General features: G+C 36.9%; 1 protein-coding gene across 5 annotated transcripts; it reads left to right on the forward strand.

The window, feature by feature from the left end:
• The first annotated feature begins 2,133 nt into the window (after positions 1-2,133).
• On the forward strand, positions 2,134-23,542 carry PNPLA4 (patatin like phospholipase domain containing 4). Of its 5 annotated transcripts, none has more exons than XM_051608205.1 (9): positions 2,134-2,265; positions 3,378-3,664; positions 4,219-4,345; positions 8,799-8,983; positions 11,444-11,538; positions 11,717-11,852; positions 15,416-15,481; positions 20,569-20,721; positions 22,715-23,542. In XM_051608205.1, the coding sequence occupies exons 2-9, from the start codon at positions 3,533-3,535 to the stop codon at positions 22,844-22,846; spliced, it is 1,026 nt and encodes a 341-aa protein (XP_051464165.1). In that variant the 5' UTR covers positions 2,134-2,265; positions 3,378-3,532; the 3' UTR covers positions 22,847-23,542. The 5 variants fall into 5 exon arrangements, with proteins under 5 accessions (XP_051464165.1, XP_051464167.1, XP_051464166.1 ...); XM_051608207.1 differs by lacking the exon at positions 2,134-2,265 and adding an exon at positions 2,464-2,481; XM_051608206.1 differs by lacking the exon at positions 2,134-2,265 and adding an exon at positions 2,587-2,769.
• Positions 23,543-24,156: the final 614 nt, after the last annotated feature.

Here is a 24,156-nt window from a genome sequence, read left to right on the forward strand (position 1 = left end):
GAATGGGCCTATTTTATAAATGGGTGTATGTCTCAAACAGGTATAATAAAAGTCAAATACAAAACATTGTGACAAATTTGATGACCTCAAGAAATTTAGTATTTGTTTATGATTCCAATAGTATTATCGCAGTGAAATAAAAGAGAGGCTCTTAGTTTCTGAAGTATTTTCCATCTTCCATCCTGAGCAATGAGAGAAACAATGTAGTTTACTAATCAGCTGAAGTGGCATCTAATATTGCTAATAATGCCAATCATTTAAATTAGGGTAAGAATGAGATGAAGGCAATGGGTAAGTGATGTAGAAAAGGTAGAAAGGAGGGGGGAAAAGAAAAAAAAAAAAAGAGTTAAATAGTTGTGAGGCATATTCAGGTCTGTATCTTCTTTACTTTTGTCTAGCTTTTATATCATTCATGTAATGCAAAAATGTCAGAGATCCACTTTGTGTTCTTGTGAAAACTGAGGCTGCATCCTCAGACATTTCTGCATGGCCCAAAAGAGAATGGTATTTAGGATTATGTCATTGATTATTTTAATTATATTCCCTCTTACGTAAATGCAGTATTTTCATTTATAGATTGATAATTTGCACTAGCTATCACATAGGAAAAAATCCAAGGCAACTAATTAGTCTCACAGTAAAGCAATTCCAAAGTCATGTTAAACAAAAAGATGTTTGAAACACTTAAAGATTATCTGAATGTTTGTAGTTCACTAGCATGAGTCACACTAAATGTGTTTTTTCCTTACACTGAAAACTACTATGTAAAATTGTATCTTCTAAGACATTGACACCCATGGACACACATCTACTGTTCTCATTTCTAAACATCTTCAAGTTGCTGTTAACATGCATAAATAACAGAAGCAAATTTTCCTAAGTCACCTTTTAAATATTATGTGTTTTTTTCCTGTCAAAACTTTACTAATTTATGTTTCATTATAGACTAAGTGGAATCGTGGGTTATGCTGCAACAAGGTGTGTAGCCTCTATATACAGAAATCTGGGCTTTCCATGATCCATGTAGAAACTATCCAGCAAACTTCTATTCCAGCATTTTCTGTCTTATGTATCTGTGTCTGTCAGGAAGATGTTGGGGATGAAGTAATTAGTGGAAAAAAAAGACATTCCTGTTACCTACATATTCTTTTCTTCACAGGCATAAATTTGATAAGCAACAAGTCAAAACTTAAGGACCCTGTAAAAGTTCAAAACTCTAAAGGAAATGTGGCTACTCTTCATGAAATCTTAGACTGAGGCACAAATTAATAATTACTTTTTAAGCAAATACTTTAAGAAGCTTAATAGTTGAAAAGATGACTGAATTAAACTGTACACAACCACTTTAGACAACAGAATCTGTCAAGGTTCCCCGTAAAAAGAGCTGCACCCCCTTCTATCCCAAAGTCCCACCAGCCCCTCCCATACACCAGTAAGCAGAGTAACAAGACGCCAGAGGTGCGGGGGGATAACGTGTGTGAAATCCAACTCCTTTTCCCCAGCTGAGTCAAACATTGGTTGGACTCAAAGTGTCTTTTCCAAGCAAACCGATTCTATGACTTCTGGTGTTCCTCTGCCAGGGGGCGAGTGGGCCGGACCCGGTGGAATTAGGTTAATGGTTGGACTCAACGTTCTTAAAAGGCCTTTTCCAAACAAACCGATTCTATGACTCATCAAAACACAAACACACACACGCGCGAAATAATAGGGAAATTGCCGCCTTGAGATCAGCCCCCTCCAGCAGCAGGAGGGCCCTGCTCGCAGCCGGCTGTGCTGGGGGGCTCCTCTCCCTTCCGACCCGCGCCAGGGCGGCGCTGGGGGGAGCGTGGGGACAGCCTCACCACGCCTCCCGGTGACTGTGACAGACGACAGCGGGACGGCGTGAGGCGGGCGGAAAGCCTCCTCTCGGGAGGCCTGCGGAGGCAGCGGCGAGGCGAGGCCAGCCCGGGCAGGCAGGCACCGCCGCAGCCGGCACCGCTCGGCCCGGAGCGAAGGAGGAGCGACACCGCCACACCCCGCGCCGACCTTCCCTTCGGGGGCCCCGGGCAAAGCTCCTCCCGGCGCTGCGGCCGCCCCTGCGTTCCCCCCGCACCGCCTCTCCCCGCCCCCTCAACCGCTCCCGGGCCGCCCGCGCCCCCGGCGACACACGGCGCCCCGGCCTGCGCAGGCGCGTCGGGGCAGCGTCGCGGGGGAGGGGTCACCGCCCGGCCCCCCCAAAGGCTCCGCGGGCGCCGCGCCCCGCACGGAGGCCGCGCCGCCGGGCAGGTAGCGCGGCAGGGAACCTGGGCGGGGGGTGTGCTGCCGTCCCGGGGGCGGGGAGCGGGGCTCCTGGTGCCTCGGGGTGGGGCCGGGCCGGGGGGCCTCTGCTGCTTCGGGCCTGAGTGGTGCCCGCTGCCGCTAAGGGGAGCGGTGGGGCCGCGGCGGGGCCGCGGCGGGACCCGCCCGGATGCCGAGAGGGGTAGGGCGCTGCCCCTGCCTTGGGTAAGGCCGCCCTAGACCCCTGGGAGAGTCTGAAGCAGGAGCTTCTGTTGTCGCTTCATCTCCTGCATGTGTCAACAGAGTTTCAGCTCTTTTTTTCCTGTTTGTATCAGTTGCCAGCTGAGCAAAAGTGGAGGGAGGAAGCATCAAATTGCGTTGTAGGTCTCATGGGACACAAGATGGAGCAGAAAACGTGGAGCCCACTTACTTTTTGGGGGATTAAACGTGAAGTTGATAGTAAAGTTCTTGTGGCCTCGCCTACACGGCGTAGCGGCGGATTTGTTTACATTGGTAGGGCAATAACTCGCTTTGTTTTTCACGTGAACAAGTGCATTTCCGCGTGTTATTCTTTGTGGTCGAAGTCTTGCTGGGTGTAAACCGGATTTACATTTGATTTGTAAGTCACTCCTACAATGTCCTTGTAACATATAAGATTACGAGATTTCCTTGTTCCAGCCAGCATGCAGGTACTGAGTTTTTCTGTTGGTTTGAGGTAGTTGGAACATTCCTTAAACATTTTTTAGCAGAGGTAGAAGGAACTGTGTAAGCATGTTGTTAATTAAATGAGACAGATGGCTTGTTCTTTACCTTACTAACAATTTCAGTCCTCCCTGTTTCTGAAATTAACAATTGACTTTATGGTTGGTGGTGAAGAGCATAATGCCAGATGCATTATTCTCTCTCGCGCGGGAGAGAGAGAATAGTGACTGTCCAGAAGTTCTGCCCAGAACTGTTAATTGTCAAGTGAAGCAGCTGTTAACACATCTGTGGTTTAGGTTGAGACCCTCGAAAGCTAAGTGGGAGAGCGTTGTGAAGAGGGTCAGGACCTGGATGTGCAACAACCTTTCACCTACTTTTTTTTTTCCCCTTTTTTTTTTTCCCTGTATGTTTTTACACAGGTATGTTTAGAAGAGAGGCCGTTACTGCTGTGTTACTACGTCTATGATGTCCAGTCTCATCTGTTGATACTTTCTTTGTAACTCCATGGTAAAACATCTGAGAGTTATCAGTTTGATTACCACATCATTTGGATCCAGAGGTCACTTCTAAGAAAATGTGGGCAGCTAAAAGTGCTTGTAGTGCTCAAATACTGTTGCTTCGGATGTTACAAAAAACTCAGCAGTTCAGGATTGGCGTTTTAAACTGTTGCACCATAAGAGCGCCACGCGACAGAGCTGAATTCCGGGTAAGTATTTTTGTGGTGCTCTAGGTATAAGTGATAGGCATCAATACAGTGACAATATAATTTCTTCATAATAACTGACAGGCTTATTAGTTAGAGTGACAGCCATTTAGTGAAGAATAGGACCAGAGTTCTTTGCCAAATGTTTTATTCATGCAATATTGAACAAAAAAGGCAAAAAAAGTTTATACTGATTTGGTAAGGGAGGATAAAAACATCAGAGTTTGATTTAAAAAAAAAAAAAAGTGGGTATAAATAAAAATAGTGGGAAAGAACACAAAATTAAGACTAATCTTGGACAGTGACAGTTCCAAATGACAGTGCTTTTCTAGATGTCTGATTAACTTAATCTTTAAAATATTAATCGCTGTATGTACTTCATAAGTACTAGAACATTGTGATTTCAATTAGCTTAGTGGGGGCTGAGCAATTGAGACATTAATCTAGATGGGTTTACAGCTGTTTTAGTTGACTTCATTAATCTGTTTAAGGATAAATAATGTTAATCTTATATCTGTTTTTCTTCTAAATAGTAATATTTGACTGTATGATTGTAGGTTTCCAGCGTAAATGATAAAGGAACAGTAGTAGATACAAGGATGGCTACTATTGCAGAGGAAACTAAAATAGCTGCTGGAAAAAGTTCGAGGGCATTATGTGATGGAAACCAGCATTCATTAGAAGGTATTGAACCTTTTACTCCTCTCTTCTTAAGAAGTCAACCTTTCCTGTCCTATCTAGATGTCTTGTATTAATGATCAAGATGGTCTGAACTCTAATTTGAAAGTTCGTATCACGTGTTGTGTTTAATTTCATGGCAATTATACACAATTTTGTAGTTTGTGAAGACTCTTAGAGGTTTCCAAAGTGACTTAATGGCTGATTGGATTGTGTACTGATTTTTTGTTATTGTTAATATTATTTTCATGTATTTAATTTCATCAAGCTCTTACAATGTTTATTCCATGTGACTGGATAGACACAGAGCTTAGTTTTCCTATTCTCTTCCTAGCAACTGGAGTGACTCTTGAGTACAGTCTCTTGGATGAGTTATTGATTTATGTGAGTCTGTTTTTGACAGGGAGAATCAATTTCTTGAATATTCACTCAAGGCTGTGAATGGTGTGTAAGGATAGTGAACACTTTGGGTTTTCTGTTATAAATATAAAACCCAAACATTCCTGAGTGAGTGGTGTTTTCTGATTCAGGTAAATTAGCATATACAATTATTTTAGCAATGCTACCTGCATGAACAGTTCTTTCCTTAACTTTGTTTTGTCATTCCTAGCTAATAAGTAATGCTCAAACGTGCTGTTATGCATCATACATTTTAGTTCCTGTGCTTCAGGGTGCTTGGTCATTCACATTATATATATATATATATATATATATAAACTTTTTTTAGTCAGTTGCTTGGGCATTTTCAGCTTTTGTTTACGAATGGGATGACAGGGAGGTAGTTATGACTGGTTAAGACCCTGGGCTCATACACTTTATATAATTCCTCAGGGAACAGCAGAATGAGAAACTGCTGTGCTGTTTCTTGAGCATGACAACTTAAAAAGCTATATTGTACTGTAACATAATTCTGTTGCACAGGCTTGTCTCCTTACATACATCCTCCTGTAGGTTTGCGTTACAAATGGATGAGATACTGCTGAGTAAACAGATGCCCCACTGCCTCTCCCCCTATATATTTTTAAACATCAGTGAATTTTTGTTTTTCCACATATGTGAGAATATTTCAAATAGACCTCTTAGGTTTATGTGTATTCCTGAATGCTTCTCTGTTACCTGTAACGTAATGGGATTGAACAGCCCAAGTGTCCTTGTAGTTTTTTCCTGTACTTACCTTCTCTTATGCTTCTGCTTGTTGTTTTATAGACAACAGAAGCACACCTATCCCTTTAGCCAGTTAAAATACTTGTATTTTGAAATTTGCCAATTGTGTGAGATTTAACCTTTCTGAAGAACAGGGGCAAAAGCATTAGCTGTGTCCTGTTTACATCACATCTCTATGTGTGCACTGTCCAGTTGAAGTGGACTTGTCTTTTATGTTTCATTGAAGCTTTTTGTTAACACATGCCAGTATAATAACTTTGAGTTAATAGATACTATCCTTAAGGGTCAAAACTTACGTTAAACCATATAAGAATATTTGTTCTGAAGTCTTGTTGAGACAGGTGTTTCATAGCATTTCTTAACAAGATTTCAGCTGTTCGCTCAGGCAACTGAAAAAATGGTCTATGACCAGAGGTGACTGTTCTCCTATTTCTGGTACTCTGTAAGAAACTGGCAGGGAATAGTCATATTGCAGACTTAATTTTCTCTGTCCTCTTGGGAGTTATTATAACCCTACTGTTCTTTTTGAACAGAAGAGCAGTGATCTACCAGATTATAAAAGCAAAAGACATTTTTGAATAAGGTTGTCTCTGAAATACACCATTCTAACTTGCAAATAAACTATTGCCGTGACATAGTTGCAAGAATCAAAAGAAATGAGAGAGCTTGTATTATAAAAGTGAGTATCTTGGGTTCCTGTTTTTTGTTTTTCTGTTTGTATGGGACTTCAGTGAATCCTGTTTTTTTTCTCCTTACTCGCATCCCTTTGCAAGGTGAAAAAATGTTGCTTAACTGCATCTGTCAAGCAGAGAGTTCCTTTTAGGGTCATGATTCTTTCATCTAGATATATTTTGTAGGTTAAGTGCTTTGTTACAGATTTTTTTTAAGAGGCCTTCAATATACAGAACCTCCCCACAGGTAGATGCATAGTGCTGAATAAAGATGTTAATGTTCTGTTGTGTTTTTTTTTTCCTCTATAATGCTGATTATTTGCAATACTATTGATTTTAATATGCTGAACAAAAGAGAGAAGACCTGAATATTTCAATGAGCAACAGGTGCTAGCTATCTCTCTAGGAGCTAAACATGATGTGATTTTTCCATTAACAACTGGATAAAACCATGAGCAACCCTGTTTGATGTATTTCCAGCAGGGAGGTACCTTTAGGTTTTGTAGAGGAGCCTTGTAGTAGGCTTAGAAGATGTATGTATGCATGCACGTAAGCATCATTTTTTTTTTTTTTAATTATTTAAATAGGCTTATTACCTTACACTTACATGTTTCATAGGTCCCTTAGGGGTAATTCTTGGGATTTGTGAACTCTTACTTTGCTTTTTTATTTTCTGACCAATCAACTACATAGATGTGGTGCTTACTTCTTGAGCCTGAAATCTATTTTGGACAAAAATGCGAGTTAATTCTTCCATGCTTGTTTTTCTTCCTACTTACTAATGTGATTGCTTTAACCAGCTTCACCATTTTGCCAGAGTTGCCTGTGATGCACAAGCAGCTTTCTTCCTAATTTGCAGAATGTGTGGAAACAGCTGCAGAAATGGGTTAAGCTACTGAAAATCTTAACTAGGCTGAAAGGAAGCACATCATGCACCATATTTCAAAATATATTTTAGTTTTTTTCCACAGTCCCAAAAAAATCTTTGAAGTAGAATTGTGTGTAGTGTTTTCCAATAAAATCTCAAGTTAACTTTTTTCGTCTTCTATGCAGTGCAATGATTTTTCTTTACATAAAAAGATATTTTCTTTTTAAAACTAGTATCATGATTTGTCATTTGCTTCATTGCAAATGCCTTTCTCTCTCATGGTCACAGCAAGAGCCAACCTAGAATCCTTTCTAGCAGTACAAATATGTTAGATATAAGTAACTGGTATTTGTATTTACAAGTGTATATGCAAGCATTTCCAGTATAAAGGGAACATTTATCCAGTTGATAAACTACCTTATTATAGTGCAGTGTTTTAGCAGAATGACTGATGCACCAAACAGTATGTCCTGGAACGATGAGATGCGTACTCTCTCTCTTTTATTATTTTGTTTGTTTGTTTCAGGAAACCTAGGTAGATCCAGTCGTGGTCTGATTTTAATCATGTTCTGTGTAAAGCAGTTGAGTTTAGTATTTCTTCTTATCTAGTGGTTTCGAAAGCTGTTTCTTGTCCTCATCTTTCCGGCTCTTCCCATTTCTGAGCTGAAGAGACAACTTAAGCCAAAATCTATCACTGTACATGTTTGCCTCTCTTCATCAGAACTGACACCAGTGTCTGGTAGATGACTTTCAAAAGAAACTTCTCATCAGTTATCTCATTATAAACAAACAAAAAAATAAAGTATAGTCTTGAGTATACTGATTTTTATTTTTTAGTCCCATTCAGTGATGCATACCAAATATAGTAGGGGTTTATTTTTAATTCAATACTAAGGTAATCTACATTATCTTTTAAATATGTACAATACAGTCTGTGGAATAGCTTGCTCGTAATTGTAGTTATCTGCAGAAACAGAAGACCTAATAAAATGCACAGCCTTTGTTGTTTGTTTTTTTTTTTAATAAACCACTTCTGAGTATCTAAACTTATGGTTGCTTTTTGTGCTTTTTGTTAGATTTAAATTCTATCCTTGATACCTTTGGAGTACATGCATTTTTTAATACATTTCATGCTTGTATTTTACTTTGGTGGGTTTTTTTAATCCTTATTTTATTAGTAGCAATAATATGTTGTGTGCTTTTCTAAATAAGAAATTACATTAAATGATAATTTGCCTGTTAATGATTAATACTAGCAAGAAAATGAGCTCCAAAGGAGAAGGAAAATATTTCTTTCTTAGATGATTAGACCCAGGTTCAAGGTTGTATGTGTGTAAGGGGAGTATGATGACACAGTAGCCAGCAGTTTTGTAACTAATTAGATTTTTACTCTAGGTGGATAACAGCATGCTTTTATCACTGTTGAGTAGCTACTTTTATTTTGTATTTCTTTGACAAATTATGTAAAAATGTGCAGTTAAGTTGTGTGTGTATATATATACACATGTATTACTTGATTAGAAAAAGGGATTTGTGCAAAGGAGTATTTTAGAGTTGTTTTCAGTTTTGGGAATGCTAAATTAACTGCTACTTGTTTAATGTGTTTGGTAATCAAAAGTTATTACTGCTCTTAAGTAAACTGCTGGGTTTTATATAAATATAGGATATTATGTGTTCTGTGCCAAAAATAACAGATGTATGTTATAAGATAAAATTAACTGATCCTTTTTCTGATTGTGAAACTTTTTTTCCACAGCAAAAATGAAACATATCAATCTGTCATTTGCAGCATGTGGGTTTCTGGGTATTTACCACTTGGGGGCAGCAGCTGCTTTTTGCAGGCATGGTAAGAAGTTACTGAAAGTTGTGAAAGCTTTTGCGGGAGCTTCTGCGGGATCGCTGGCTGCTACTGTCTTATTAGCAGTACCAGAAAATATAGAGGTAAATTTATAAACTCTCAGGTACAGGACATGATCGTTTGAGAAGGTTATTTTTTATATAATCCTCTGCTGTTAAGTTTTAAAAAATATGTTGGTTCTTGTATTCTTGCTTCTTGTAAAGCATCAGGACTCCTGTACATGTTTTCATTAGCAAAGTCTGTGACTCGTGAGCAGAAATGTTTGTGACAGCAGTCAGACGACCTTTATGCTTTAAGCAATGTAACTATAAATATAATGTGTGTGAATCTACTTTATATACCAAAATGTATATGCACTTAATCCCTGTACATTACAAAGTTAATAATTGTTTTCTTGGCTAGAGGTGGGCTTTGCTAAACGTGTAGCATCACACTTTTGTCCTTTTATCCTTTTATCTTTTTTTGCAAAAGAAGATGAAAATGGTAGTTGAATTGTATCTCCATAAAGTGGAAGAACACCACATGCCAGCTCAGATTCTTTCCTTGCTGTCTGTGCTCCTTTAGCACAAGAAGTGGCTTGTACCCCTTCTTTTGACTCAGTACAGTTCATGATGTAACAGCAGTAGCTCCACTGTGTACCGAGGAGAATTAACCCTCACAACATTCAGTTCTGACATGCTGCATACACGTGTGTTTGGATTTTTTTTCTCCAGAGATGCCACCTGTTTCTTAACAAAGATATAGTGTCATGTAGAGACAGCGAAGTGATACTCAAATGACTACCCTATTACAGGTTTTTGTGGGAGGGCTTTAGCTTTTCTTTTTTTTTCCTCTTAGGTTAAGGCTGCTTTGCCCTCCTGAAGTGCCTCTAGTAACTTTGCCATAATATATATGACACATTAGACCTTGCTGAAATATTAGTATTTCTTTAATATTGAAATATAACAAACAGCATTACTGGGGGAAGGGGAAAGCTGTTAAATTTTATTCTAAGAACACTTAGGCTTCAGTCCTCTAAGCATCAGTATCTTCCTCTGGGCTTTTTGCCTGTTAAAACTCACTGCATTTGATTCAAAGGAGAGTCCCAGCCCATACACCAGTCTTTGCCACTGATCCTTCTGTCTGTTTGTTGTTTATTTCTGCAGTGGTATGAAGTTAGCTTGCAGTTAGCTATACTCCTGTTGTTTTCAGCAGTAAGTTCTTCCTTGGTCTCTTTCTACCCCACCACCCCTCAGGTGCATTCTTGATGAGATTTGGTTTTAGGCAAGTTCCACTCTGTTGTGAAGAGAACCTTATTTGCATTCTGTTTGGAATGTTATTCTGCTACTCTTTATCCATAGCCTCTGACTTGTTTTCAAGTGTATCTGGTATAATGCATACCTCAGACTTCAATGCATGGTGAGCACAGCAGCTTGCCTTTTCTTAGCCCAAGGAAATTTTTCAGTTATTCTAGGCTTTGGATAAGAGCATTTGTTCTCAGTCTGGTCTAAAAATCTCTTCTAATATTTTTACCTAGAAAGATCTTTTTATTTTTTATGCTTTTGGAAACTAAGCCTGTATAAATTCTCATATAATTTAATTAAAGGCAGTGTTTTGTATTGTATAGAATTAAGAGTTTTAATATCAGGATAATTATATTATTACCTTCCTAACTTGAAATATTTTATATCCACTCATGTAGCTCTTAAATCAGGTAGTTTATTTTTTTTTTCCCCATTCCCCAGAGATGGCTGTGTTAGGCAAACTTTAATTAAGACTTTCTCATAGTGTAAAAGCTCTAATACGACTTTGCCTTATCTTGTAGAGAATAATACTGAGGATTTCTTGTTTTGACTTTTGCTGTTCTAATATGACAGTTTGCAAATATTTTTCAGTTGTATCTTGGATTTTTGTCACTAATGAAAATTCTAGAGGGAGGCTTATAGAGTTTTAGATAAGTGTTTATTTCAAAAGTACTTCGATTATGTTTGATGTAAAGTTTAGTTAAGACAAGTAGTTATAATTTCTAAACATGTCCTCACTCACTATTTGGATATATTGTTTAAAGCTTCTAACACTAAAATTATCAACTGCATTGCTATAAGAATTGTCCCTTTTGGCAGCAAGAATTATATGGTCTATTCTTAGTACTTGTAATATGAAAAGTAGTTTTCTGTCATTCACCTAGGTTTGCAATCATCCAGCTTCCTGTTCTCTTAGTTCCCTGTCACTTTATTAAAGCATTTTAGATACAAAGATAATATTTCAAAGGTGCTTTGGTGTAGGGCTTGTGTGTTTCTTCTCTCTTTGGAGAGAAAGGTGTCATGCCTCTTTCCAGCTGATTGACTACAGAAAAAGCCTGAGTCCCTAATGTAGAATAAATTCAAGACTTGATGCATATTATTAGGTTTATGTATTTGATTTGGCTTGGAACTGGCAATGGCAAAGACCTTATAGCTCTTCCTTGATTAAAATTTTAGCTGTTAGTATGTTTTAGATACCACAGTTGTACATACTTCCCGTAACTAAAACATCCTTAATTGTGGGTTTTTTTTAATTTGCAGAAATGTAAGCAGTTTGCCTATGGATTTGCAGAAGAAGTTAGAAAATTGGACTTTGGTGCTGTAACGCCTGGCTATGATTTTATGAAAACACTTAGGTACCTATCTTAATGCATCTATAAGAACACTTTGTTCTAAGCTCTTTCAATGAAAATGAAGAGTGTGCATATTTTTTTCTATACTGTGGCACACTCTGCTCTTTTTTTCACTCCTAAGATATTTGCAGGGTTTTTAAATATTGATGGTGAATAATGTTTAGCATTTTCTTTACTCTAGGGAAGGCATAGAATCTATTCTTCCTTCTAATGCTCATGAGATAGCTGAGAACCGTCTCTATGTGTCAGTCACTAACACCAAAAATGGGGAAAATCACTTGGTTTCAAGTTTTGCCTCCAGGGAGGACCTCATTAAGGTAATGAAGTTGAATATTGCTGCTTTAAATAAAAATATTTGAGTTTCTTTAAGGCTTAGGAGGATGTTGTTACCTATACAGTAAATCACTGTTGTACTCAAATGATCACACTATTTGTGGTGCTACAACCATAACATAAGCAATGGAAGCAGAATTTTATCCTTCTCTTTCACAAATTTTGCTAAAATCTACTTTGCATGTGTGTGTTTCCTAAATCTGTTTTAAAAGTACTACCTTGTAGGCAAAGTTTAAAGACTAACAAGGCAACTAATGGTTACAGTAGATGAGAATAAAATTTCCAAATGTTGAAATAATTCCGTGAGTCTTTTTGCATTTCTTACTTCACTGATAACATTTATATTATGTAACATCACAAAAGAAAGTAAAGGAAGTCCCTGCCTTTTAGAAAAGTTTTTTGTTCTAGTGAGTAACTGTGTGTAAACTGTATTTTAACTGTCACTGAAAGATATATTTTACTGCCCTTCTCTTCTTTTAAATGCCAATTTTTTAACTTTAGATGAGGATTGCATACATAAGCTGATATGAAATGATAGGAATAATTCCAGGTGCATGTAAAGCAAATGTTAATGGCTTAAAACTTGAAGATTTAGATTAGACATTAGGGGAAATTCTTCTCTATGAGGGTAGTAAGACATTGGAACAAGTTGCCCAGGGAAGTTGTGGAAACCCCATTACAGAATTACAAAATGGTAGAGGTTGGAAGGGACCTCTGGAGATAATCTTCCTGGAAGTGTTCAAGGGCAAATTGACTGGGGCTCTGAGCCACCTGATCCTAGTGGGAGGTGTCTCTGCCCGTGCAGTGGTGTTGGAACTAGGTGGTCTTCCCACCCAAACCATTCTATGATTCTATGAATTGTTCTTTTGAGTAATTGTTTATACCTTAGTGGATGACATAATAAGAGACAGCAGAATAAAGGAGGAAATTCCCTCTTTTCCTGTAATTGTGGATACTTCAATAAGAGCTTTGCTATAATTAACACTTAAAAAAAAAAAATCACAGTTATTAACAAAATCTGAAAGTATTCGTTGGAAATTTGAAGAATTTTTTAAAAAATCTTGACCATGTTATATTCTATGAAGTGAATCTGTTCTCAAAATTCAATGCAAAGATAATTATGCAAAAAGTTTATCTCAAATTGTGCATTGTTAATTCTAGCTATGGTAGCCAGTGGTGACATGCATGGAGATTATTATTCTATAGGTGTATAGTTTTTTTGCAGTGAAATCTTCTAACATGAAAACAATTAGGAGCTGAAGATGACCTTGGAGATAGATATAGATATAGATAAAATTAGTATTTTGTCAATAGTTCTTTCATTGAACTGTTTCTGTTCTACTCATTTGCTCCATATGCTAGCGGTGGAATGGGTAGAAATAATAGTAATAAAATTGGAATACATTCATATTATCTGTTCTTTCAGAGCATCTTGTAGTATGTGTTTTTGTGCACATCTTCAGCTATGCATGTATCATTTATAGAACAGTCTAAATGTTGGTGGCTGCCTTGGTAGCACAGATAAGGTTATATGATTGCATTACACCTCTCCCAGACATGATCAACTCTATCCAAGGCATGAATAAAGGTGCTGCTGGACAGATGGTGTTTTATAACAGCAAAACTTTTGTACCCACTGCTTCTTCAGCTTCCCATATGCAATTGGTCTGAATGCTTAAGAAGCCTATGGTTTCAAAGTTTTTCACAATGGCTAAACTGAGTATGTGTTACAATTTTGAGCTCTTTCTTCATTCGTAGTGGACGTGGAAAATCAGTTAATGATCTCCCACTTTTGAAATAGTCTTTACAAATGTCAAGACTTTCATCCTGTGTCAATGTTCTGAGACTTGTACTTCTTAAATTGGAGATGAGGTCTGATTTGTATGTTTGTGAGGGAGCAGGGGACAGGACACTGTTGTATTTAGCTTGGAAAGGTGAGAGCAGTCAACAGGAGTCCACACTGGTCTCTTAGTGTTAGGGAAATACTAAAAGTGTTAGGTCTTCAAACTTGTCCTTTCTCACATCACTCTTGAGGTCTAAGTGACTTTTTAAGGAGAACCAACTGCTTTATTCAGGTTTCTTGAAAAGAATTCGGACTTGGCAGGGATGACCTGGTTTTGACTCTTACCTCAGTAAACCTCTTACCCCCAGTTTTCTTAGTTTAGAAGGACCAAAGTTATTTAAAAGGAGTTGAAGGAGAAAAGGGATTGTGTAAGGGAAGAAGCTGATGCTGGGGACTTGGGAACACTGTACAATTTCACTTCTAAAAATCTGGAGAGGAGTAAGTTCAAGGAAGACCTTATCTTTAGCTTCTGTGAGGGAGAGGCCTGGTAGAAAAATAGGTACAATTTCACATTTGGAAAGTAAGAAGAGAAAGCCTTTTTATCTGAGCTCAGACAAAGTTCTGGTGCTTTAGATCACAAGGAAGAGAAATGGGCAAAACAAGTTCTTGAAGTGAAAATTAGAGCTTACGTATAGAGCCTCAATTAAAAATTGTTAGGAGTGGAGAGGTGTTTAATACTGAAAGTAGCTTATTTTGTTGTAAAAATAAAAGCAGTTCCAACAAAAAAGCTCATGCAGTTTCTTACATAATTTCCATAGGTTGTGGGTTTTCTTGCATCTGATCAGCTTTCACACAGTATATACTCCAGTCTGTAACCTGACTCAGTTTCCCAGATTTGTCTCACATGCTGCCATGCAAACACACAGATGCATGTTCTTCATATTCAGCGATAAGAGAATTTCTGAACATATTGCACTTCATTAATACATCTACCCTTTCTCTTTGAAATGCTGGATACTAATTGCATATATATTTGTGTATATATATATATTAGAGGATACATAGGTGTAGAGATACATACAGTCATAGATTTTGCTGTGAGTGGATATATAGAAGTTTATGCACATCTATATGTGACGGAAGAGGTGTTCTGGTCAAAAAAAATAAGAAGAAATTGAGAACTACTGTAGGCAGCCATGTAGGCTTACAATAGGACAAGTAGTAATTTTTTAATGCTCAGGTGTAATAAATGCAAAGTATTGATACTGATGAAGGTATGCATGTGAGTTTTCAGGCTGTTCATAGTGGTTTGGAAATTCTGAATTCGTAGATAATCTGATTTATTAGAAGGGTAAACACTATATTAATATACCAGAAGAATGATTGGGTCAGCTTCTTTGAAAAATACTCTATATTGACTTTTTTCAGCATGTGCATATGTGGTTTCTGAAAAAATCATACTTTTTTTCACATTATGGAAGACTGTGTTCCTCCTCTTTTGAATCACATTAGTGAGTTAATGTGTAATACTCTGTTTTGGGAGTTTTCGTTGTCAAGGCAAAAAATAAGTCCTATTGAATAGTTAGAATAGACATACCACTAGAATTTTGAGATGACAGTGGTTTTATGTAAAAGTAACACATTGACTGGTCACTACTATATTATTTAATGTAGATAAATATGTATGAAAGTAAGTATTGATTCAAAATTACTTTTGCCTTTCCTTAACTTGTTTTGTCTATTCTTTCTATTGCTTTCTTCTAGGTCTTACTGGCAAGTAGTTTTATACCAGTATATGCAGGGATTAAGCCCGTGGAATATAAAGGAGAGGTAATTTTTCTTTAAGTCTAACTACCAACTTTATTTTTTTAAAGTAAGAGTATTCTTCATTTGTGGTGTAATTATTTTATCTTAGGGGAAGGGTAGGTGGGAATTGCAGTATTTTGTAGAATAGTTATTGTTCCTGTTGATACTGTAGATAGACACCATGAAAGATGACAAGAGTTTGGTCATGTGCTGTTTCCAAAATTGTGGGTGCTGAGACCAAAATCTCTGTAGCATGAAGCTCTTTTCTAAAGTTAGTGTCTAACATTTACAGGAGAAGAAGCTTCTCCTGTTAGAGACACTTATCAAAACAAGCTGTGTTACCAAAACTAAAATGTATTTTTTTGCAGTTTAAAGGACCGCTGTTCTGCTTTTCAGTTTAGTGGAAGGAATGATAAGGGAGGTCTGGGCAGATTGGACACTGCTGGAGTCCATGTGCATGTTTATGTATGTGTTGTTCTCATGTTCTTTATGCTTATCAGGTAACCTTCAAATCTCTTACCTCTGGACAAACATTAAAGAACAAAGTTTTGTTTGTTTGGTTTTTTTCCCCCTAGCACACAGCTATGTAGTTTTCAGAGGTGCAGGTTACCATAAGAAAATCTTTTTGCAGTTGCCTGTACTTGGCTCAATTTCAAGAACTTTTTTGTCTTTCTTAAATTAATATATTAACATTTGAAGTAGGATTTTGGCTGTTTAGTCTGTTTGTAGTTACTAGAAGCATAAAAATAGCCTTTTTTCTGAGAAATGCTGTGGTACTTTTTTATTTCCTCATCCTCAAATTACTGCCTTTAGAACATCTATAATCCTCACAGCTGCTCTGTCAAAAAAATCCCACAAACCAGTATGCATTTGTCCCTACCAACAGGGAGCTGGAGTTTGTTATGTCAGAAAGCTTGTCAGCTTTAGAATTATGTATACAGCAATGTATCTTGGCTAAGAAGTTTGAAGGGTTTAAATCGGTATTGCCTGACTGCTTAAGTAGAAATTGCTTGTACCTTCCCAGGGTCTGGAAGTTTTGTTGGTTGGAGTTTTTGTATGTTTTTTTGTGCAGCTCAGGGGCATACACAGATGTTTGAGGTTCATTCTGCCATTACTTAAAGGGAAGGAAATGAATGTCTTGGTTGAAGTTCTTGTGGTCTTCTTTCAGTTAAGATATTGAAAAATTGGCTCCAAGTTTTGTCCGAAACTTTAAAACCCATTTGAACACTGCTATTGTGATTTGCCTGGGTATTGTAGTAGTTACGAATACATCTTCAGTGGCGTCTTAGTGGGCAGTTCATGTTCCTGCCCAATTTTATGTTTTGCATTCAGAAGTGAAATCAATGCACATTTCACGGAAGCTAGTTCTTCTGTTACTTAAGAGCTTGTTGTCATTCTCAAAGCTTAGTACTCTCCTAAAGTGAGATTCAGAATAGTTTCTGAGAAGAAGGTTGCTTTTATTTATTGGTATTTGTTGGAATTATTAGTTCTGCATGTCTGCACTGACTTTTTTAATGTTCTGTAAAACGATGCATTGTGTTTTGGGGAATTTTTTTTTTTTTTTTGAGAAAAGTGTTGCCTGTGAATGCATGGGACTTCCCATTCTTTAGTTTTAAATACTTAGAGCAGAGTGAGAGTAAAACCACTAGGACCTCTATTGCATCAGTCTTTTCATGGTTTGGAATACTGAATAACGAGGGTACATGGTGGGTAATAAGAGCCTTTAAACGTACAGTGTAGAGCCACATAGATGGCATGTAACCTTATGATCCAGACATAGTAAGCACTGAAGTCAGTCAGATGAACTGGATATTGACTTGGCTCTGTGAGACCACCTGTTACATTAACATCATATTCCAAGTTTCCTGAAGCTTTACTGTAACAGACCTGAGTTCTGTCTGCCTACATTTACAGTAGTTCCAGCAAGTAAATTCCTTAGGCTTTATGGTCTGTGGCAGCATGGACTTGAGCTTACTCTGTTTGCTTATTGAGTCTACTGGCCTTGCATACTCTGTAGAACAGTTGGAGTATGATGCAGTTTTGTTGGAATAGTATCAGAAAATAGCCAGACTTTTTGCTAGCCTGTTCATACAGACTACAGAGAGTAAACCCCAGTGTAAATTGTTCCCAGCATTGTAACTTAGTTTTCTTGCTTTTTGGGAAACATTTGGCTCACAGTGGAATTAGCTAGCGTACCTGTGGTGTGCGTCCTTGGAGGTGAGGCTTTTTGGGTGAATAAGCTTAATTGCATGTTAGCATATGCATAACACCAGTCTGTTCATAGTATGTTTTATTCTGAATTGATGAGCCTAAAAATAATCTGAAGGAAAAAGGAACTGTAAAATAACATCTGAGAATTTATAGTCTGTTAACGGCCTCAACTAGCTTTTTACCTGGATTGTGTATTTACGGTGCCCTTGGACTAGACGTCCAGTAACAGCGAGTCAAACTTGCTCCATGTGAAATTACTTTTCTTGAAGTTGGTGTCCTCTGAATCTCTGGCAAGGTTAATCTTTAAGACAGATAAAGATCCATAGATGATTGAGTTGACTGTATCTGATAATGATGCTGTAGTTTGTGTCACTGTCATTCTCACAGAACAGCTTTGTAAAAACCATCTACTGGTAAATGGGTAGACTCTGTTAGGTCCAACCTGCATCCTCAATTTTATTGTTGGGTTTGATTTTTATTACACATTATTTCATAACATTCTCTGTCCTTGTACTGTGCTTATAAATAAGAAACTAATTCAGAAGGTACAAGGATTTTGCCTCATCACCTAAGAAGCATTTGTCAAGAATTGGTTAATGGAATTGAAAGAATCTGAAGCATTACTTTATTTGCAGCACCCACGTTTTATTTTAACTATGTAACATGAGGGACTGCAGAGTCAAAATTTTTTTGACTGAGAAGCAGTTTCTTCTAAATGCTTAAAAGAAAATAAAATAAGAGGGCATGTCAGTCAAAAATAGCAGCATCTTCTAAAGACAGTGCTTAATAAAAAGCATTGCGTTTTCCTTAGTAAGTGTTTTGAGTTTTAAATCAATACTGGAGCTATGTAAGAGGAGAGGAGAAAAAAAATAATCAGTATTTTCTTAAGTGGGAGAACTTTTAAGTTTGAAAAGTACTAAGCTAGATTTATGCAATAAATTAATAATGTAGTCTGTTATGGTGTCCTTAACTTGCTTAGACAGGGGCTCCACTGTTCTTGTTACTGTAGGAATTGCAACAAAAAGCGACTTAGTATGTAAGGAATATTGCCTATAAATCAATACTAAATTACTATTTGTAGGCACAATTAAAAAAAGCCTTGGTGTTAGGAATGTTAAAGTATGTTGCAACTTTACTAAAATTTACTGCATTGTTGTTGCAATAATGGTGTAATGGAGCATGAAAAGTCTGAAAGTTAAGTTTCAATGGTTTTGAATTTTTTTTGTCTCCTTTTCCGAAGGTAAAACAATCTCAATTCTAAGCATTAAAAACTGTGATTTTTGTGGAAAGTGAAGGAATTCTGCAGTGGATTGTGGGGACTGACATCAAGAGCTAATGTCAATGGTAAAGCTCTAAAGCATATTATGAAATAATAGGGTTAGAAGGGCCATGGAGACAACTGAATGTGAATGTTTGTAACATATTTTAAGCTCAGGAGCATGAAAAGAAGTGTGAAATGGCAAATTATGTAGAAAGTGAAGAAGAGGGCAGAATGCAGGGCCAAAGAACCTTCTCCTCTGCCCCTCTAAATCGTGCTTGCTATATATCCATGAGTAAAAATACTAAATTAAATATTGCCGGATGCAGGAGTTGACAGTGGAATGAGGAGCAAGGGACAAAAAGTCTTTAGGTTGCATGAACTTAAATGTGGTATTGGGAGAAAGAGTTAAAGGAAGATTTATTTGCCTTTAACAGAGAGTAAAGGACACAGCTGAGAGTGATCTATACAACCAAGTGATGGGCTTCAGAGAATCTCAGGCTTCTGAAGAACAGTGTAAACTGACATAATGCTTCCTGCGTAGCAGTCACTACATTGAATGCTAGTGTGTCACCAACAGCTGGAAGTAGATGTCATAAACAGCTTCCCACTAACATAAGTCTTGTGGGAGACTTTTTCATTTTGTGACTAAATTCCTGTGGCATTTTCAGTAATTCTGTGAGAAAACTTGAAATCGGATGCAAATGCTTACTTTGGGATAAGGTGAATTCTATGCTGCAAGCATTTTCTCTTCCTTAATGAAGAAGGAAGTGTAGAGTGACTAATTTGGCTGTAGATGTGTAAAATTCAGTGAGATGCATCTGGTCACCAGACCTCATGTATGATATCACTTAAATGCCTCTTAGCCAGTAGACTGGGTTTTGGTTTATGCATGTGCGTGTGTAAAAAATGTGAACATATAAAATGTACTGGAATTATGTCACAGTTGTACCTACTTGCACTGGGATGGAATTTAACTTATGCACCTAGGCTACCTTTAGAACCAAGAAATGTGTGGCTCTGCCAGAAATTATTTGCTTTTGTTTTTTCTTCCTCATTCTTTCCTATACTCCTGTAGCAGACTTGATGTCTCTTAAGTGCCATAGATGTTGAGCCCCTTCCCACCTTTACTCTCCACTTGCCAGCTATTGCTGTCTCATGTCACGTGTGTAGGAAGATAAGAGACTCTGGAAGAGGGAGAGAAGTCATACTTGGTTGAGCTTGTGCCATCAATTTACCTGCACATACAGATTGTCTAGCTCCTAGTTTAAATCAATGTTTTAGAGTTTACTTTATCTGTTATGGTTCACATGTAATGTTAACAACCTAATATTTTCATGTATGTGTTAAGAAAAACTCTGTGTAGAGTATTTTGTTATTAGATCAGCTAACAAGCCTTAGCAATAGCTTGATAAATTTATTGCACACATTTATATTATGCCAAACACTCATTGATTAAATGCTCTTTGTGTTCATTGTCAGTTACTTGATATTTATGCCTTATACTCAAGCTTGTTCATGGTATTCTGAGAAGGAAACTTGAAGGATTTCTTGAGGATGCAGTGGAGGAGGCAGGAAGGATGAAGTATTAATTTATGAACATATAACAAAGTAACTTTGAAAATGTTTTTTTTTTCCATAGAAGTGGGTTGATGGTGGTCTCACCAATGGCCTTCCTATCTTGCCTGTTGGAAGAACTGTTACAGTTTCTCCTTTCTGCGGTCGATTAGACATCTGTCCACAAGATAAAGGACGTGTGGACCTTTATGTTAAATTTTCAAAACAAGATATAATGGTGAGTTGCTTGTTTATTCAATGACTTTAGAAGAAGGAAAGGTAGTGGAGCAGTGAAGGTTATGTTTATGTTTACATGTTTATGTTCTGCATATGTATCAAATTATGTTTTAACATTTTTCTGTTTTGCAAAGGGAGTCTAAACATTTTCTTAAACACAAGAGAAGGAAAAAAGAATAAATTTTGTCAGAACGGTTGAAAAGCATTAATCTAGTACAAAGTTGAGCTAATTATCACAGGCTATTAAATGTAAATAATCTAGGCTTACTTTAAGTATCAGCTGTCTTTGGCTAGGTAGAGTGTTTATAGAAAAAAAAACAAACAACCACCAAACTCCTGTAGAACACATCAGGAGAGGGAAAATCCAGAATATCCCTCCCTACTTGCTGTAGTTAGCTGCTCTAACTGAATTTAAAATAGGAGTTTGTAGTATGTTTGAAATGGTATACAGTAACTTGTCACCACATTACTTAAGAGACCTTGTGTAAAGTTTTTTAACAAATCTAACCGTGACATTTTTCCAGAAGTTATTTTTTTAGATGTTACAGGAACATTTCTTTATATTTATATACAGGCTAAAACTGATTTTTATGGCCTCCTTTTCATCATTAACATTTGTCTTTGCAAGCTTTGTCTCACAAACCTTAACCACAGTATCGTATCCTTTGACATGAAATAAAATATTGAATAGCGGTGGACTTAGTTGTCAGTGAAACTCCATTAGAAATAAAAAATAAAGATAAGCAGTAAACAATTTTTTCTGAAGTTTCTTTAAGCCAGTTCTTAGTGTTTACTTATTTTGAGTAATGTATTCCTTAATTGGACCAATTTCTGAATCTTTATAATGCTTCATAGAGAGATTTTAAGGTTTATAGTTAATGATCAGGAGATGGTTTAGTGGTTAGGAGGTTTAGGGCAGAGAGTTGGACATGATTATCTTGAAGGTCTTCTCCAGCCTTGATGATTCTGTGATTCTATGATCATAAAGCATCAGGTCATAGATTTCATATGTATTGAAAAAAAAAATGCAATCGCTTACTGTATATTTCTTGTATGTAATATCTAGTGTATCTAGAGGAGGAAAAGTGAGCTCGTGATTAGTTTAGAGATAGAAAGTTGATTGTAGTTACATTTCTTCTAGGGTCCTGCAAGTGCAGACCTCTCTAGAATCTGAGGTGATATTTTAAACTATTCCATTTCAAGAACTCTTAGCTTTTAAAGCTGTAAAAATGTGAACTAAGAAGTGCTGGTTTTCAGCAATTTTATAATCTAGGAAATGGCTGTATTAATTTAATCTGCCTTGGAATGTATAGTTTTCTGTCTCTTTGGACCTCTGACATCTATTGTCAGAATTTAAATAATTACTTCAAATAATGAAGATTATTTTGATACTGTTTTTAAAAATCATGTATAAAAATGTGGCTAATGGTAATAATGTAAATAGTGCTCAGAATTTGATTAAATCTAATAATGTTTTTAATTTTGTTGTAAACAATTTAATAATATATTTATTCAAGAATGCAGTTCTGAAATATTTTTCCACCATCAAGGTGACCTATTGCAATGCTGAGTAATTCTCAATTTGTTATATTTGCACGTTGAACATTGCCTGGGAATGTTCCCAAGAATGCAGTTGTTTGCACTAGTAAGCTGTCAAAATATTTTCTTGCACAAGTTGATCAGCATGTACCAGCTGCCACTCTGCCAGACAGTTCTGGGAGTATGTGATAACTTAACATGTTTCAGAAACTTTGGGCAGTTCTACCAGCAGGCAGTCTGTCTTAGAGGCTATGAGTTTAATAGTGTATATGTAGACCATTTGTGTCAGTTTGTCTTGGTGCTCAGCAGTAACCTGGACATGGTTAACTTACTAGTGTAGAGATAGCCATGCTGGTCTTTTGTTTTACATATGCTATGTGAAACACATTACAGAGCAGTCAAGTCTAGATAAATTGCTTTTATAAACTAACTTATAGCTCCTTGGTCTGTTGCAGCTGTCTCTGGCCAACCTAGTAAGACTTAATCAAGCTTTGTTCCCACCAAGCCAGGAGAAAATGGAATCATTGTACCAAAATGGATTTGATGATACCGTACGTTTTTTACTGAAAGAAAACTGGTTTGAATAGATGGTACACAGAAAATTAATGAAACCTGATGGGATTCAGAGCACAGCTATGGTCCTACAGATTCTAAGGGATTGCTGTCCCAATTCCAGATTATGGAGATAAAAATCTCAGTGGAATTGCATCTGCTTCTGATGAGAAAGTATCAGTTGCACTTCAAAGGCACGTATAAACATGTCAATGAGAATTGTGCTGGCCTGGTAGTTGTCTGGTTTTGAGGAGGTTCAAGTTTAGATCCATTTTGCTTGTGCTGAGGACTCAAGTGTGGGATTTGTAAAAAGCTTGTATTGTCATAATTGTAGAAATTTGGAGAAGTTTATTATTTCAGACAGAAGTCAAGGTTGTACCAGAAAAAATTACAATCTGTATTGTTCCCTTACTGTAATAGTTATGCGTACTCATTGGATGCTTGCAGTGTTGCTGATCTATTTAATACGTATCTTGCACTGTTCTAAAGTACTTGAACACTTAGCACCACTCACAGGAAATAAAACATTTGCACTCTTTTACTCTGTTTTTAACATTAAGAGTTCCTGCATTTTTCAGTGAATGTGGTCTTTAAAAATTTGAAGTACTAGTTGACATTTGTAACAGAACTGATATTTGAACATAAAAATATCTTGTAAAAAAGGGTATGAGAAATTGTTATATTTATGTTCTCTTCCTCTGCTAAAATCAAATAAATATATTTTCTTGAAACTTTTGTCAAGAGCTCATTTGTATATTTCTCAGAATGCTATAAAAACCTGTTTATCTGCAAAAAAACCTGCCTGTGGAGAGAAGCTGAAGTCAGCCAGCGGGTAGTGAACTCAACCTCATACATCTTACACTCTTACCATTCACCTTACATTGACTACTTTTAAGTGCAAGTTCAAGAATTTCAGTCTCAATGCCTAAATCCTACAATCCACAACTATTTATTTTAAGAGCTAAGTGTTTTTCAACTGTGGGTTTTTTAAGTTGATTTCTTAATGCTTTAAAAGACATTGAATTAAACATGTATGAAATTATAGAATTCCATAAAAGCAACAGAAAATCTGGGAGTTGAGAAATAAGATTTAAAAAAACCCAACCTGTTACAGCTTCAGAGCCTCCTCAGCACATAGCCATGAGGTTTATGTTCATTCATAGATTGTATCAAATTAAGATTCATGTGGCAGGGGCCTGAGTTCAATATTACTGTTTTTGATAATGAAATAATTGAAAAACCTAATGTAAAGCACTTAGATTTTAGAATACAGCTCTCTTTAAATGCATGAGGTTCTGTAAATAGTGAAAACAGGATAATCTGCAATATTTCCAGATCTCTAGTA

This window comes from Apus apus, chromosome 1 (genome assembly GCF_020740795.1).
Source record: "Apus apus isolate bApuApu2 chromosome 1, bApuApu2.pri.cur, whole genome shotgun sequence".
Taxonomy (NCBI): Eukaryota; Metazoa; Chordata; class Aves; order Apodiformes; family Apodidae; genus Apus; species Apus apus.

What these genes read in the sequence shown, in the direction of transcription:
- PNPLA4 (XM_051608205.1), top strand. Translation starts at nt 3,533, where the DNA reads ATGTGGGCAGCTAAAAGTGCTTGTAGTGCTCAAATACTGTTGCTTCGG. An exon ending in AAACCAGCATTCATTAGAAG is followed by an intron (nt 4,346 to 8,798) that starts GTATTGAACCTT and finishes TTTTTTCCACAG; the next exon opens with CAAAAATGAAACATATCAAT. An exon ending in TTTCAAAACAAGATATAATG is followed by an intron (nt 20,722 to 22,714) that starts GTGAGTTGCTTG and finishes GGTCTGTTGCAG; the next exon opens with CTGTCTCTGGCCAACCTAGT.